Source organism: Lutjanus erythropterus, chromosome 8 (genome assembly GCF_056507025.1).
Source record: "Lutjanus erythropterus isolate fLutEry1 chromosome 8, fLutEry1.hap2, whole genome shotgun sequence".
Taxonomy (NCBI): Eukaryota; Metazoa; Chordata; class Actinopteri; order Lutjaniformes; family Lutjanidae; genus Lutjanus; species Lutjanus erythropterus.
In genome coordinates this window covers 808,814-825,786 of record NC_139324.1, presented here as the reverse complement: position 1 = coordinate 825,786, position 16,973 = coordinate 808,814, and the positions used below count along the sequence as shown (strand labels likewise).

The window sequence follows — 16,973 nt, the reverse complement described above, 5'->3', positions numbered from 1 at the left end:
AAAGGTGATCATTCTACTTTGTTTATTATTGCGGTCATGGTGTACTGGAGTGCATTATATGGAAAAGTGGTCTTAATATCTTGCCCCTCTCATGTATGTTAATGGATTGCACAAAATATTAGAAACCCATTCAGTATAATGCACCCCCGCCCACCATCACCACCCACTACAACTTCAGTAATAAACATTAAATAGAATTATCACTTTTTATCACTGTTATCTGATTGGCCATTGACATCACTTCTTCTTTGTTCCCACTTCTCTTTTGCAGTGAATGGTGCCAGAAGTGTTGCAGAAAGTTACTGTGAATGTGGCAATGTAAGGCCTGCCCCTCAGTTTTACCAAGTAGGTCCCAAATATTAAAGCATTATTGACAGAAACATAGATATTATGGGAAAAATAATCGCTTTCCATGTGTATATGCAAGCTGTCCATGCAATTTTAGAACATGGAATGCGCTGATAATTCATTTGAATAGATTACATGTGATTAAAAAGAACAGTCATCAATCAGAGAACTGTATATTTAGTTGCCATGTGTGTCCTTGTAAGGGTCTTGTCTCTGAAATGGAGTACTGGGTTCACATTAATGCACACTTGAAGAAAAATGAGGTTGTAACTTGTATGTTCTTAGATTGCAACTTTCAAACGAATATCCTTGGAACTTTTAAATCCCACAAGAGCAGAAAACACAATTCTTATTCATCAACAGATTTTAAACCCGAAATTGTAACAACAACCACCTTTGTTTCCCCAGAATCCACAATAAATACTTCTGATGATGACATTGGTGAGGGATACTCTGATACTCAACCAGATAGCAGTGTTGATGCTCCAAAAGATCTTCCAGATGTAATTGAGCACAAATTTGCAGCAGCTTTGTTAAAATTAGAACATCTTTCCCATTTACCAAGCACAGCAATTAATGATTTTTTGCTAGAACTTCACCACTTAACTGGTTCTCTCTTGAGATCCCACACTGATGGGATTCTAGTTGACATTTTTCAAAAGCACAAGCTCCAGGTTGACAGAGCTATCATAGAGGAAATAACCTCTTCTCTGTCCAAAGGGAATCCTATAAATAAAGCCATAGAGAAGGGTGGTCCTTTGAGTTCTGCATATCAACGTAAGCAATATTACAAGGCAAACTTTAATATTGTTGAACCGGTTGAATATATTTTGGATGCTAAAGAGAACAAAACCTTGCAGTACGTCCCCATTCTTGAATCCCTACAAGTGTTGTTGGGTAGGAAAGATGTTGTGGACAAGATAGTTTGTAATCACGAAACACAAAGGGAAACAGAGACCGCAAAAGAAATTGTGTACAATTCATTCAGGGATGGTCTGCATTGTAAACAAAACAGTTTGTTGTCAGGGCAAGACTTAAGTATATCTATTGGTTTGTATGTTGACGACTTTGAGGTCTGTAACCCTCTAGGCACCTCCCGTAAAACCCACAAACTTTGTGCTGTGTATTGGGTGCTGTGTAACCTACCCCCAGGCTCTCATTCCTCTTTGTCCTCCATTTACTTGGCCGTTTTGTGTAAAACAAATGATGTTAAGTCCTATGGCTATGACAAGGTTTTAGAGCCCTTAATACGTGATCTCAGGTCTTTGGAAGTTGATGGAATTTTTGTCCCGCAATTGGGCACATCACTTAAAGGTACAGTGCAGACTATTGCTGCAGACAATTTAGGAGCTCATGGAATAGCGGGCTTTGTTGAGAACTTTACAGGCCACTATTTTTGTCGTTTTTGTATGGCAACAGCTTCAGACATTGTGTCAAATGAGGTTAGGTCAGGAACGTTCACCCTCAGAACAAAAGAAATACATGAAACTCATGTCAGAGCAGCACTAGATGGTGGCAGTAGCTGTTTTGGAGTTAAAAAAGCTTGCCCTTTTACTGGAGCACTTTCTCATTTTCATGTTGTCAGTGGCTACCCTCCTGACATTGCCCACGATCTCTTTGAAGGCGTTGTGCCTGTTGAAATAGCACATTGTCTCACATTACTAATATCAAAGAAGTATATCACCTTGGATTAGATTAACAATTCCATTCTACATTTTCCATACAAGTGGACAGACAAAACCAACAAGCCTCATATTTTGCCACAAGATCTCTCAAGCAGGAACACCATAGGCGGTAATGCCCATGAAAATTGGAGCTTGTTAAGATTGCTCCCATTTCTAATTGGGCCTAAGATTCCTGAGCACGAGCCAGCATGGCAGGTCTTGTTGGACCTAAAACAGATTGTTGAGCTTGTGGTTGCCCCAGTCCACAACGACGAGTCTATTGCATACCTTGAGAGCAAAATTTCAGACCATCGATAAAGGTATAAAGAGGTGTTTCCTAACAAAAGACTGCTGCCCAAACACCACTACATAGAACATTACCCACAACTAATAAGACTATTTAGGCCTCTTGTGGGACTTTGGACCATCAGGTTTGAGGCAAAGCACAGTTTCTTTAAAAAGGTAATTAAACACACCAGTTGCTTTAAAAACGTGCCTCTCTCTCTGGCTGTGAAACATCAGTTTATGATTGGGTACCATCTGTCGTCTCCAAATATTGATAAACCAATGCTAGATGTGTCAGATGTATCTACTGTCCCGTTAGATTTTTTGAAGGAAGAGCTAGCTCAAGCTTTTAAGCAGAGACATCCTGATTTATCTGAAATACACCTTGCAAAAGATATTTGGAGCAAGGGAATAAACTACAGGACAGGTATGGTAGTTGTGCATGGGTCTGAAGGTGGCTTGCCTGAATTTGGGGAAATCCATCAGATATGCATTTTGCATCAGAGGCCATTTTTTGTGTTGAAACTGCTGTGTGGATGGTATTGTGAGCATTATGGAGCCTTTGAGCTGACTCCATCTCCGGCACGAGAACTTGTTCTTGTGGAAGTCTGTGAACTGGTCGATGAGTATCCCTTGGCTGCTTATCTGGTTGGGTGTGCGCGGATGGTGACCTTGAAGAGATTGATCTGTGTCTTGAGGTAAGGTAACAAATTAACACTGCGTTGGCAGGTACATGCAGTCAGGACTGGTAATTAGGGGTACATCAGGTGTACATTACTGCGATGACAAAGGAATGGAGTGACTGCATGTTGGGCAGCACCAGAAAACACTTTCCTAAAATTTGTGTGCACTGTGTTGTGCACTGGCACATTTTAGTGTGTATGGGAAACCCTGGACACACTAGCTGGTGGTGTTTTTACTTTTTTTTTTGTTTGTTCTCTAAATTTCATTATTTTATACAGTTCAGTTTTGATACATTGGTATGTTTTTTTTTTTGCATAATTTGTTAATCACATTCTTTAATTACAAAAAAGTATATTGACAGTTAAAATATGAGATTTGGTCATTACATGTCCCTGAAAGTTATATTACATTACATAAACCTTTCATTGTTTATTTCTTCTTTCCTAACAGACGATGAAGTAAGACCATGACGACTGCAGCTATTCTCAGAGTAATCCTGGGGCCTGACAGCAGTCAGAGGATGGTGTTTTCTGCTGGCCTGCCTTCAACTGTGACTGAACTGGAGACTAAGATAAAGAGTCTGTAGAAATAATGGAACCCTTTCGGCTACAGTTCATGGACACACTTTTTGACAATGAGTTTGTAAACTTAACTTCCATGGCAGAAATACAAGACAGAGCTACAATCAAGGTCATATACACATCCTACCCACCTCAAGATGCTGATGCAGATCAAGGTGTAAACAGTTTCTCCTTTACACCAACCAGTGCTCCTGATGACATTTCATCTTATTCTGGTGACAGCACCGTGATTCTCTCATCTACAGAGTCCACCTCTTCACGGTCTTCGTGGCCAGATCTGTTCTGTGTTCCCCGTTTTACATATGATGCAGAGTTGAAGCTTGAGAAGGCCCATGAAGCTTTCAAAGAAAATGGGACACTGCTGATCCCTGATCCAAAGTTGAAGTCCGTTATACTAGATGGGTTGATTCAGGAGGTAGTCAAACATGCAGTCTACCTCATGGACAATAGGTTTGACCAAGTTGCAGAGGCACTTGTCATGAGGCATCCATGTTTACAAGAAAAAGGCTCAGCCACTGGCTATGAGGGATGGAAGATGAGTCTCAAATACAAGTTGTCCAACTACCGTACATATCTCCGGAAAGTAGGATGTCCTGAAGTATGTTTGAATGCTTTGAAACGCAAACCAGATGGGAAACGTTCTCCTGCCTTTGATGTTAAGAAACCAAAGAGGGGTGAAGTGGCTTACTACCCCTCCTTTCCACTTGGAGAAAGCAGCCAGTCCCTCGAGAAAATGAGGGTCGAACTCCTTTCAGATATCAAGAAGCGTAACAACAGAGAGACAGTTAGGGCTAAAATGGAGAAAACATTTGCATTAAGAAGACAAGAAATAATTTGTGATGCTCCCATGATCAGCGATGTCCAAGAGAGATGGCCAGCTCTCTTTGATGTTGTGGAGGCAAGTTTAAAAAAGAAAACTTAATAATGGTGTAACTTCTTGTGCCGTACATTGTATGTGCAACAGTTAGACTAATGCTTGACTCTATTTGGATGTGGTTCAGAATATTCCATAAACATGCACAGTGCATACAGTGATATGATTTGCAGGTGTAGTTTTGGTGTTACAAATGTCATGTGTAAATGTCAATGGGTTGTGATGTTAACAAAAAGGTTTCATGTCGTTTCAGATAAATGCAGAGTTCAAGTGCATCACAACTATGCCTCTACAGTCAAGGTTTTTGTCACAGCTTGACCTACACTCTGCAAGTCTGCTGAGGGTGTTTGCAAAGCGATCGGGGCAGAAAGGCAAAAAGCTTAAAGACATGGCTGCCATGATGACAGTAAGAACTTTAATTAACTTTAAATTGCATATGCATTGCATTAGGTCAGCAAAAGATTTATAAGTATCCCTTACAATAGTAAATTTTTCTAATATTTGACTACTTGATGCCACTGAAAGGATCCACACTTAGGACAGCAACAGGTTGGACAGGTAATACAGGGTGTCCGCGGGGTCTTAAAAAGTATTAAAAGTTGATAAATCAGTTGTGGGAAAATTAAGGCCCTTAAAAAGTATTAAAAAGTCTTAATCGCGATTTAATGAGGTATTAAATTTTATTGGTATTCAAGCTTTGACTCCAAAAAGTATCCATGAATATTTATTTTCCTCCTTGCGACTATTACAAACAACGATGTGTAGGTGGCGTACTCGGAGCTAGATCGCCTCGGGGCCGCGCGCGTACGGGTGACACGTCACGCGACTGCGAATGTTCTGGCGCCCAAACAGAGGAGAAGAAAACAAAAATGAGGAAGTGCAAGTTTTCGAACTCCTGGCTCGAGATGCCCGAATTCAAAGACTGGATAAAGCCGGTCGAAAATAACAACAGGGAAGCCTATTGCAAGTAAACGATAAGCGTTGCATCGATGAGCATAAATGCAGTTAAGTCTCATATGCAAGGTACTAGCCACAAGACTGCGGTTGGCCGCATAGCATCTTTCTGTGCTCCACCAGCAACACGACCACCTGGTATCATGACAGCTGAGCTAGAAAACACAGCTACGACCGCGATCTCTGCCTCATCGTCTGCTGACATAAGGGTGGCTATAGGCGGCACACCAACGGTTATTTGGTGTCTCAACACAGCGGTGGATCACCACTCATTGAACTCAAACGAAGGCATTTCTGATATTTTTAAATCGATGTATCCGGATTCGGACATTGCTAAGACGTTCACCTGTGGCAAGGACAAAACTGGATACGTCATGAGATTCAGGTTAGCGTCGTACTTTAAGCAGTCCAACAACTTGCGCCGAAGGCACAAAGAAAAGCTCAGAGATATGGTTGCCACCTTTAAGAAATGAAAATGAGGGACGCCCACCACAGCTCCTTGGGGTGGGGCGCCCGCAGCAGTGCTATGTTTTATTTTGTGTCAGTGTTTTTAGTAAAGGGGTGATGGTGGAGTATCGGGTGTAGTGGACATTTTTAAAAGGCGCGGGTGTTGTGAGCAGCGCCGGTGTGTGGTGTCTGTCTCTAGGCAACCGTGACAGCAACACACGCAGGCAGCCAATCACAGACACACAGAGGACTGGAGCGTGGGGTCCCGCCACGACAATTTTGCTGGCCTTAGTATTTCCTGTGTTTTATTTTGTTCATTAATGTTAGATTTAGTGTTGATGTGTGTGTGACAGACGAGTATTGAACATTTATGAAAATACGGAACAAATCGCGTCCCGCATTGGTTCAATACGGGACACAACATTTAATTGTCAATTAAAGGACGATTCCGTATTTTACGGGACGGGTGGCAACCTTACTCAGAGAGCTGAAGGAAAGCAAATCACACAATCTCAGGCACATGTCCTAAATTTTGATCATGATGTAATAAGTTCTTGTTGTTTTCCGCAAGTTGGCCTTGAATAACTGTTGTTACTTGTTGTGACCCGAGGGGAATGTCAATAAACCTGCCTTCAGTTTAATTTATTCTTTCGAGCTTTATTCCTTCTCAGCTCACCTCATTTCTGTTAAATTGCAAACTACAACTGTTAAAGATGGGTTGCTAACAACAGCTTAAAGTTGCGATGAGGTCTTAAATTTTTTTTTGAAAGGTTTTTAAAAAAGTCTTAAAAGGTATTGAAATTAACCTCAGGATTCCTGCATATACCCTGTAATAGGGCTGGGCAACTAACTGAAAATATATCAAAACCAACATTTTGAACCTGTCACTGACTTAATCTTGCTCATGTCGAGTAATCGAGCCAAGACATCCTCAATCCAAGCAGTTTATACGTTAAAGGAACAGTTCACCCAAAAATAAAAATTCAGTCATTATCTATTCATCCCACAGCCAATAAAAGGCCATGTGAAGTTTTTAATCCACAAAAAGTAGCAAGCTGCAACTTGAGTGTTTTATGGACTATAAAAAACTACACCAGACCTTCTATTGGCATGGGGGTGACTAGATAATGACTGAACTTTCATTGTTGGATAAACTATTCCTTTAAAGAATGCTGCGTCCGATGTTGGGACACATTTTAGCTTCAGTGAAGACTACAACAAATGAAAAGAAGTCAAATGTAAACACTGCTGAATAACAATTTTGGTGGGTGAAGCTGACACCACCAATTTGTTTAATCACTATGAGGGCAGTGTAAAAAAAAGTGTACCAAATAAATAATTGTTCATTAATTGTTATTGAGGTAAAAGTTTGAAATAATCATGATATTGATTTGAAGTCAACAGGTAATGTCGACCATCAGTTTGGATTACAACAAAAATGCTTTAATTATTCAGTGATCATCTTCCATCATTGAACAGAGCAGCCTCTCCATTTTGTTTGGTTTTCAGATTTTTTATGCAGATGCCATCATCACAAGTTAACTGTTTTTAGAATTTTTGTCTTTGCCCACTTTCATCCATGCTACTGACAGTTCAAGTTAAAATGTCACTCTGTTCTTTGTTCCAAAACTTCAGGATGACATCGATGCTGGCAGGGAGTGCATCATAAAAGGACTCTGCATCTACCTCAACGAGGATCCTGATGATCTGGTGCACGAATACATGGTGAGTGTGTGCAAAAGGAGGAGGTGCCTTTACCACATTAAAAAAAAAAAGAAAAAAGTTTGTTACAGCATGTTTAAAAATAATGAGTAGCCTAAGTTATAAGAGCTTAATTTATTCAGGTCATGGCCGTGATGTAATGGTTGAGATAAACTGTATGGTGTAAGAAATGCTGTGTTTTAATGAGATTTTTTTTTTTCTTTCTTTTTTCAAAAAAGTCTTAAAACAAATGCTTTCTTTCACCAGGACATGACTGAGGCCAACACACTAAGTGCCATAGAGGGAACAACAGTGGGGATCTATGTCGCCAGAGAGACTCCCAGCAGTGACCATTCTGATGTGGGGGTCATCATTGAGGGTGCAGTGGTGCTTCGTGATCTTGAGAATGTGGCCCTTGCATCTGCCATGCTGTTTGGGCTTTTTTATACCTTAAATATGAGGTATCCATCAAAGCTCCGCTACACTTTTGAAGTCATTCAAAAGATCATAATGGAGGTAAATGCAGCTGAACTATCAAGAAAGGCCCAAAGCTTGAAAACTAAAATGCACCAGTAAGAAAGGCCCAAAGCTTGAAAACTAAGATGCAGCAGTAAGGAGAGCTCACTGTTCTTGTTCTTGGCTCACTGCTCTTTGAAAAGTGCACATGTAAGAAACTCTACATTGCTGGACTGCATGTGGACTGGTGTGACTGGTCCTCTACCCACCAGTATTGATGTTTTTACAGTTGAAACTACTGTCAAGTTCATGGCATATTGTATTGTTAATTCCATTTGCTATTTTTACTAGGGATCAACCAATGTTTTTTTCATGGCCAATAATGATTATTAGTAATGAAGGAGACCAATACCCGATATTTGGAACTGACAATAGTTTTTGTGCAGTAAAAAAATCTTGGTGTCAAAATTTTGAAGAACACAAACTCCAACATGAAACAAAGACTAAAGAAACATTCTGAAAAATATATCCTAACTTATTAAATCTATGGTACCATTTAGTGCAATTTTTAATGAAGTAATTTCATCAGCAATCAGATAACACTACTGATAATTATTGTGAAAATACTCACTATGATATTATTGGCCAGGCTAATAATTGGTCTATCCCTAGTTTTACAGTTACAGTTGCAGTTGCTGTGCGGCTCGTTTGCATGTTTGGTCATGTGATAGGGGAGACCGGGGATGGTTGTAACAAAGGGATAGTTGTAACACTCTCAGTTTGACCAATCAGAAACGAGCTGTGGTGATGTCATCAATACAGTCCATGCCAACTTACAAATTGTGCTCACTGGTGAAGCCTCATGTCTCTGAGTTGAAAACTGTCTGTTCTGGAGCCAAAAAACGATTTTTCAGGTAAGAAAGTAAAAATTTTCATCACAAATATTTTTTGCATAGTGTCCATGGTGTTGTAGATACAATTGTTTCACTTACATAAGCTCAAGTAGTAGGTTCTCTAATTTAATTTGATGTGTTGCATTAGTGCTAGCTCTGAAGCTAAATGCTAAAAATGGTTAGCTTTTTAATGGCTGCCTGGCATGGGGATGGTTGTAACTGTTTTTAAAAAGTGTTACAACCTTCCCTTTATGTTGACATTTTGTACTGGTCTCCTTTTTACAGCATGCCTAGACAGTGGAAGCGTAAAACAGACAGGGGTGTCCCTGCAGAAGTTCTCCAGAAGGCAGCAGCTGAAGTCATCCACAGAACATCTTTGAGACGAGTCGCCAAGGCCCACAACATCTGCCACGTTACCTTGTACAGATACTGTAAAGCTGCAGAGAAGCTAAGAGAAGAGGGTAACAGTGAGAAGCCCCATGTAGGCTACCGTAGTAGCCAGAAGGTCTTCAGTGAGGAACAGGAGGAACTTGTGGCTGAGTACATAAAGGAAGCAGCTGACATGTACTATGGCTTAACCCCTCGAGAGGTAACAAGATGTTTAGGTGCTTACACTTTACAATATGATACACAAAAAGAGTTCCAGTAATAAATAATAGCAGATAAATAGTTGATAACGTGTATTTCTGATGTGTTTCTTAGGTCAGGAAGTTTGTCTACCAGTTGGCAGTTCAATACAACTGCAAGCACCCCCAGTCCTGGGATGAGAACTCCATGGCATTTTATTTTATTTTATTATTTTTGTAGTCTTAATAGTTTATGGTTCCTTCTTTATTATTCATTAAAGTGCTTCCATACATTTATTATTGTGGATCTTTTTTAAGCATAATAATTTAATTGTTACATCCATCCTCAAGTAGTGTTGCAACTCACCCTGGTACTGGGGTAGGTTGTAACAACATACCTCTTTGTATTTGACATTAATTTACATAATCTGTGATGGTGTAGTACAAGTCCAAGTGTATGTCATGTATAGCAGACAAATATGGGTACCACATGTCAAAATTTGAGATCTCTAGCACAAAGAACCACTGAGTTACACTTGCTCAAACAAAAAGTGTTACTATCATCCCCGGTCTCCCCTACATTGTTGACTAATCTGATAATGTTGCATTACACAAGATGCACTTGTTTAGTGCATTTCTGGTTTTGTGATATGTGTTAATGGAACACACACCTATAACTCAATGAGAGGAAAGGAAAGAGTTGGGACTGACAATAGTTGGCTGCAACAATAGGGTCAGTGTTCATTAAAGTTTTTATCCACTCAGGCTAAGCATTGTCGATGTTCCTCCTTTGCTGTAGAGGAAAACTCCTATGTATTTTCATCTTCAGGTATACACAGTGTGTACTTTTACCACTGTGCCTTTGTGAGGCAGGCCAACCTGATGTTTATTAGGAACACACAATACTGGATTTTTTGCTGATATCTGATATGCTGATATTTTCCAATACATTTGGCCAATGCCAGTACTCATATATGCACTTTATTCCCACCTAATTGCAGAGAACATTGTCTCTCCTGTTGTGAAATAAACATATCATGCCTACTCTTACCAGACTAGATGCCGACATACAAAGTCTCAAAGTCTGGGCAAAATAAGAAAACTACTTCCAACTTTACACATAAAACATGCTATATTGAAATGTTCATTTCTGGCCAATGCCAATATTTCATTTCAAAGCCACGTCAGCCAGTGCATCCCTATTGTTTGTTTATGAGAAATTCTGGCTTCACTCAGAGTTGAGACACCTGCTGTTCATGCCAGGTCCTCAAAGGTTTGAAACAAAACTGTTCCATCAATTTCAATTGGGGGAAAAAACATATTTGTTGTATTTACATTTAAGTTCCATTCTATATTTACATTAGATTATTTCTAAGTAAAATTGTATAAATTTATTAAATTAAATGTAGCCTTTACAATTATGAAAATATGTAATTAACATTGGAATGTTACAGTAACAAATATTGTTAAAGTTAAGGGATCAAATAGTGTTGCAGTAAAAGGGATTGAAAAACCTTGTAGTAAAGTGATCAAATTGTGTAGGAGTAAAATGATCAAAGAGTTGAAATTACTTTATTGAATCACATTTCAATTACATTGTGTCAACACAAAGTACTTTTGTTTATTGAATATAAATAATTTGTGTTGATTTAACACAATGCTGTAGGTTGCTGCCAAAGCAAACAATCTGTGTGCAACAAATGTCCACTATTGAATTGAGTAAATCCAATGTGTTTTTTTTTTTTCAGTGTATCCTGGCTACATTCTTCTCTGGAGCAGAGCTGAAACCGGCCTTCAGGCTATCCAGGGACAGCATCACCATGCTGCTCCAGATACTGCCCCGGGGAAAAGCACATGGATGGAGCCATGAAGTTGAGGTGCTTGTCACGCTCTACTGGCTTGCCTGTGGAACCTCCTACAGGGTAACGGCAGACATCTTTGCCATGCCACTCGCCACAGTGTGCAGGATTGTGCACAAAGTCATCGAGGACATGATGACCATCCTCCATAGGGTGGTCCATTTCCCCACAGCAGAGCAGATGGAGGAGGTGGGGGCTGGCTTTGCTCACCTTGCTGGCCATGATACTTTTCAGTATGCTGCTGGTGCCATTGATGGGTGCCATGTGAGGATTCTTCCTCCTGCAGAGCCACAGAAGAGAAGCTACATAAACAGAAAGCTTTTCCCCTCTGTCATCCTGCAGGGCATTTGTGATGCCAAAGGCAAATTTCTGGATGTTTTCATTGGCCAACCAGGATCGGTGCATGATGCACTTGTCCTCTGCAGATCCCCGATGTACCACCAGGCCCTGTATCCACCAGCTGGGTACTTCTTGTTGGGAGATGGAGGATACCCATGCCTGCGTCCTGTTGCGATTATGACACTATATTGCCAGCCTGTAGCAAGTAAGAACACACTCATTCTCATTACACACACACACACACATGCACACACATTGTGTTGTTGCATACAACAATACATTTTCTACCTGAATTCTAATTAACAGGCCAAGTTGAAGCCCGATACAACAGGCACCATGCACGGGCACGGAACACTATTGAGCGCACCTTTGGGATCCTGAAAACACGGTGGCGCTCAATATTCTTGAGGGCCCTCGAGATCCGGCCTCGATTTGCCCCAAAAGTAGTAGGTGCCTGCTGCATCCTGCACAACATCTGTGTGGCAGCAGGGGACATCCTGGAGGAGGAAGAGGAAGAAGAAGAAGAAGGCCTGGGCCCAGACGATGAGGATGACCCTGGTAACAATGAGGTGGATGAGAGGGACCTGTCAGGGAACGGTGTCCGAACAAGGCTGGCTGCCCAGCTCTCTGCTCCTGAGGAGCTGCCTGTATGTCTGGGTGAACATGACATCTAGAAAGAAACCCTCTCCAGATGTAGTCATATTCACTGGAGGTAAAAATATTTAAAACATAATTTAGATGCTATTATATATACTGTATAGATTAGATATATAAGAGATGAGATTGATGTGTGTGTATATATGTTGAATGTGTTGAATGTTCTTTTTCTGGCTAATTTAAATTCAGCTGCATGACTGTAAATAATTGTAAATATGTTGTATATTCATTTGTTGCAATGTTCTTTTTCTGATTTTGGCTAAATTAAATTCAACTGCACTGCACTATTAATAACTGTATATCACTGTAAAAAAAATATGTATGTTTTGTTGTAAATATACACAATACACCACTGCTTTCAAAAATAAATTCCCTGGATTCAATATTAAACATAACAAAATTTAATAACAACATTAACAAACATTTTAAAACAACAGTAACTATTTAAAATTTGTCCACAAGCCTCTCAAACAGAGACAAATAGCGCTCCGCTCTGGCTGTTGCTGCCCTCTCTCTCTCTCCCTCTGTTCTTCCTTCTCTGCCCGTTCTTTTAAAAAGTCCAGCAGCTCACTCTCCCTTGGCCTCTTCCTGCTCTGCCTGGCCCTGCCTTCTCCTGCAGAAGGGGTAGAGGCCAAGGTGCTCACCACACCACCTATAGTGGCAGTGAGATTTGCTGCAACAACCAGGGGCGGACTGATTGAGTGCTGCCCCTGGAGTGCAGCATTCATCTCACTGTACCACTGCCAGGTGGCAGCGGTTACACTCCCGGCCTCTACCCCTTTGCCTGTTGGTGGGTCTCTTAGCTCCTGAAAATAGGTTATTAAATATTACACTGCAAAACTGATTGGCCTGGCAAACAAAAGCTATGTAATTGATTTAAAAGTATTCTAAGAAAGTCTCTCAGGATAATACCAAGCAGAGAAACAGGCATATTACCTTATATTTGTCCTTTAAATTGTTCCACTTCTTCTTCGCCTGCTTGGTCGTTATGGCCATGCCCAAAGTGGCAACAAAGTCCCTGGGAAAAACAAATACAGGAATAAGTGAGGTGACACGCTACTTCAATAAAATACTAACCATTATGGATGAAGACTGCAAAAATCTGGCTCTAATCCTTGCCCAGCCATACAAGCTAGATACAAGCACCCAAAAGCAATACTCACTCCTATCCTGACTTGGCCGAGTTTCGCCGGCCGGTGAAAAGGGCCTCTTTAGCCGCCCGCCACTGTATGAGGGCCCGGGTTTCCTCAGTTGTCCCTCGATTGAAATATTGCTTATGTTACTTAAAATGCACAATGACAGCTATTATAACAAGTATAGTACGTTTGTGCAGCATGGTAAATGGACAAGCAAACAAACATTTGGTCGAAACCACAAAGATAGTGCTCTGGTACAACGTTATAGTTAAATAAAAAGTATAAAAATTATTAATCTTTGATTTGATTTCGCCCTAAGACAAACCACTTTTCCCCCTAACAAATAATACAACAGTTTCCGAGACCAAAAACTGCCTGTTACATGTGCGGACAACGAATTATATCTCATGTTTTACTACTACAGAGATATCAGAGCCAGCGACAGATTTCAAAAAGTCATGCCGGGATAACGTTGTTTTTAGCGGGGTAACATGAATGCTAACCGCCCGGTCATCTTGCTAGCTGGCGTTGTATGCTGGCCGTCCCGTTAGCAGGACGACACATCTCCGAAAACTTCGGAGCAAATTTTAAACTACGTGCTATCGTGGTGAATCAACCACAGATTTTACGTTTAAATGTCTACATTCTCACATAAAATAATCTTAAAATTACATTCCGTGATACTAAAACAATAGTATTTCGACACTTGTAACTTACAGTTGTGTGTCCTCTCCTCCGCCATTGTCGCTACGAAATGCATTCTGGTATACGTGGCTGCCCCAAGTCCACACAAGTCACCACCCGATGCATCCTCGATAAAACGGGCGGGGCAAGAACACATCCGGGTATTTGACTGTACTCGGCGAAATGCGGACTTTTGAATTGGAACAGTACTTGGACTGAGACTGATGACGTTTCTCAAGTACCGAGAACAGAAGTACAGAGAAGAACGCATATTGAGAAACGGCTCCCTTCTCAGTTTCAGACTTTATAATGGGTGTGTATTGCGTGCAGTCGTTAGAGCTAGAGTGGATGATGTCATCGCTAGAGTGAAGAGGAGCTGTAAAATCATCTAGAAATTTTCTCTTAAACTCATGTCCACAGCCACAGTGTTCTCTCAACATACACAAATTGCACATCAGATTGTAGGAAAAGCCGTGCCGGTTGCAGACATGTGACCACAGAAGCAAAAGGACTTATAGTATTGGCTCAGCAAGGTCAAAAAGGACAAGTTTTCCAACCAACTGCCCCATTCACTCCCATGTTAACTCAGATTAAGACCTTCAGGAGAAAAGCAGATGATCCCAATTCTTTAAATCGTTGGTGTGGCCACATATTTGGCACCACAAGAATAAAATTTACATGGCTGTATTCACAGTCTTCTCTTGTCACTCAACGCGTGTTTGGTTTGGCTGTGGGTCTGTCACTCAGAGGCAGTAGTTCGAGAGGCAGATTTTCATCAAATGCATGTCTTGCCTACACAGTGGATACATGTCCAGCCACAGTTGCTGGGCAGAAATTGTCAAAGCTGATTGTGATTGGTTTAACTGAATGTCTGGCTCTAAGTCTAATATACATGGCTGCCTACTACCATTTTTAATGTCAGCCATTTTGTTCTTTTGTCCCATTTAAGGGAGCTAAGCACAGTCTCCAGTCAAATAATGTACTCTGTTGTTACTTTCAGCTCAGATGTTATTTCACTCACCAATCAAGCGCAGCCTCAAGATATACTTCTCTTTGTCTAAAAGAGAAAACAATACATTAGTCTCATCTTATGTATCTCAGTCTGTCTGTGTATGTCTACTCAAACTAAGTAGCATTTGTTATGACTGTTTTTATCCATAGCTTTGCAAGAAAGTACATTCATAACAAATATTCAAATTCTAGACACTTCTACACACACACTACACTAAGCAAAAGTTCACACATAACCAACAATCTTTACATAATAAAGCTAATCAGCTAATAATTGTCAAATAAAAACACCATCACATGAGACTAATTCACCATAGGCACATATATGACTCAAGATGCCTCAAGATGCCCTTTGCTTTATTTATTTATTTTATTTAATATTTACTGTCACACTGTCTTTCCTCCTGTCTGTCACCTGTGCTCTGTGCTCTTTGTCGGATTATCGTAGTGTTCGTGGGAAATTAAGACGACCGTGTCTCTTTCTTAACTTTGTATTTCTAACATTGTGCAGCCTGACACACACTTGAACTTCCCCCGTACGCCCCCTAACCACACCATGTACGTATTACAACACATACCCTTGAACCATTACACCACACTCTACTGAAGCTAGGGCTACATTCATACACACAGAGGAGCAGGGGGGAGACAGGTGACTGTTACTGCAGCTATCAGACAGCACCAAGTTAGCTAACACTAGCTCAACTATCAGTTAGCCTAGCACCGACTGTAAATGGCCGGACTTCGACACACCTCCCTCTCCCGCCCCTCCCCCCGACTGCCTATCGACCGAGGCTTCATTTCCTGTTCGTATTTATCGATTACCACGCCAATTTACTGGCAGTTTACATATTTCTGACTATTTACCTGCTGATTTTTAACATTAAAGGGACAGGAGGAGACACACAGCCACTCACCTCAATAGACGCGGGAGAAGTTAATGGTCCGACGACGTCACACAGCCGAGTACAGTCGAGGTCACTCGGAAATTCCAATAGGAACAAAAAATGAAAAATCACAATGTGTATTTCTTTGTTATGTATTGCACTATACCGGGTCCGTGTATCTTTTGGTAATTGGATTTTACGTTCAGAAATGCACATTAAAAAACAAAAAACGAGTGATTATTTGATATTCGTTTTAAAATACAAAAGTTAAAATTGAAATACAAGGCGTTTCTCCTTTTCATGGTCAGAAGGCGATAAGAGATATTTTTAAAATGCTTTTTTTTCATTTTCTGTTTAGAATAACAAAAAATAAAATCAGTAAGAGACAGAAATGAACGTGTCCGAAGCATGCATCTCTCCACAATCACAAAACACCTTAATTTATGTTCAATCTTTTCCCCACACAGGAGTGTGGATTAGTAAAGAGTCCTTTGAACATATTTTCTATCAGAAATTAAGTGTAAGTATTGGAGTTGAGGGTGTGTGTGTCTGCGCTTGGCTGGGGTACGCACACATCTCCACAAACACCTTTCATTTGTTTAAAGACACAGGCACACTGCTGTTAAAGTTAATCTCACTAATACAGACAAATGAATTATTATTATAATTATAAAGCCTAATAAATCTCAACAGGCCCACAAAGTGCATACAGGATAGGATCGTAGCTGTCAGATCATAAGCTGGAGCAGCTGTAGTGTTTGTGTTTGCATGTTTATCGGATCCAGAAAAAAACAAGGATAAAACAAATATTATCTATAAAATGAACAAGACGTTATATCTGACAGTATAAATCCGTAAGACCGTATAATGTCAGAGCTGGATGGATATACCCGTGCGTAATTTTGCGCACTTAAAATTTCAGAAACACTTTCTGATTCTGCTTCCTA

At 40.5% G+C, this 16,973-nt stretch overlaps 1 protein-coding gene across 1 annotated transcript; it reads left to right on the top strand.

Moving 5' to 3' along the window:
* The first annotated feature begins 306 nt into the window (after positions 1 to 306).
* Positions 307 to 8,692, top strand: LOC146322273 (uncharacterized). Its single transcript, XM_084723935.1, has 5 exons — positions 307 to 2,995; positions 3,432 to 4,460; positions 4,690 to 4,842; positions 7,473 to 7,562; positions 7,806 to 8,692. Exons 2-5 carry the CDS (start codon positions 3,573 to 3,575, stop codon positions 8,112 to 8,114), a joined length of 1,440 nt encoding a protein of 479 aa, XP_084580061.1. The 5' UTR covers positions 307 to 2,995; positions 3,432 to 3,572; the 3' UTR covers positions 8,115 to 8,692.
* Positions 8,693 to 16,973: the final 8,281 nt, after the last annotated feature.

What these genes read in the sequence shown, in the direction of transcription:
- LOC146322273 (XM_084723935.1), top strand. Translation starts at nt 3,573, where the DNA reads ATGGAACCCTTTCGGCTACAGTTCATGGACACACTTTTTGACAATGAG. An exon ending in ACATGGCTGCCATGATGACA is followed by an intron (nt 4,843 to 7,472) that starts GTAAGAACTTTA and finishes CCAAAACTTCAG; the next exon opens with GATGACATCGATGCTGGCAG. An exon ending in ATCTGGTGCACGAATACATG is followed by an intron (nt 7,563 to 7,805) that starts GTGAGTGTGTGC and finishes TTCTTTCACCAG; the next exon opens with GACATGACTGAGGCCAACAC.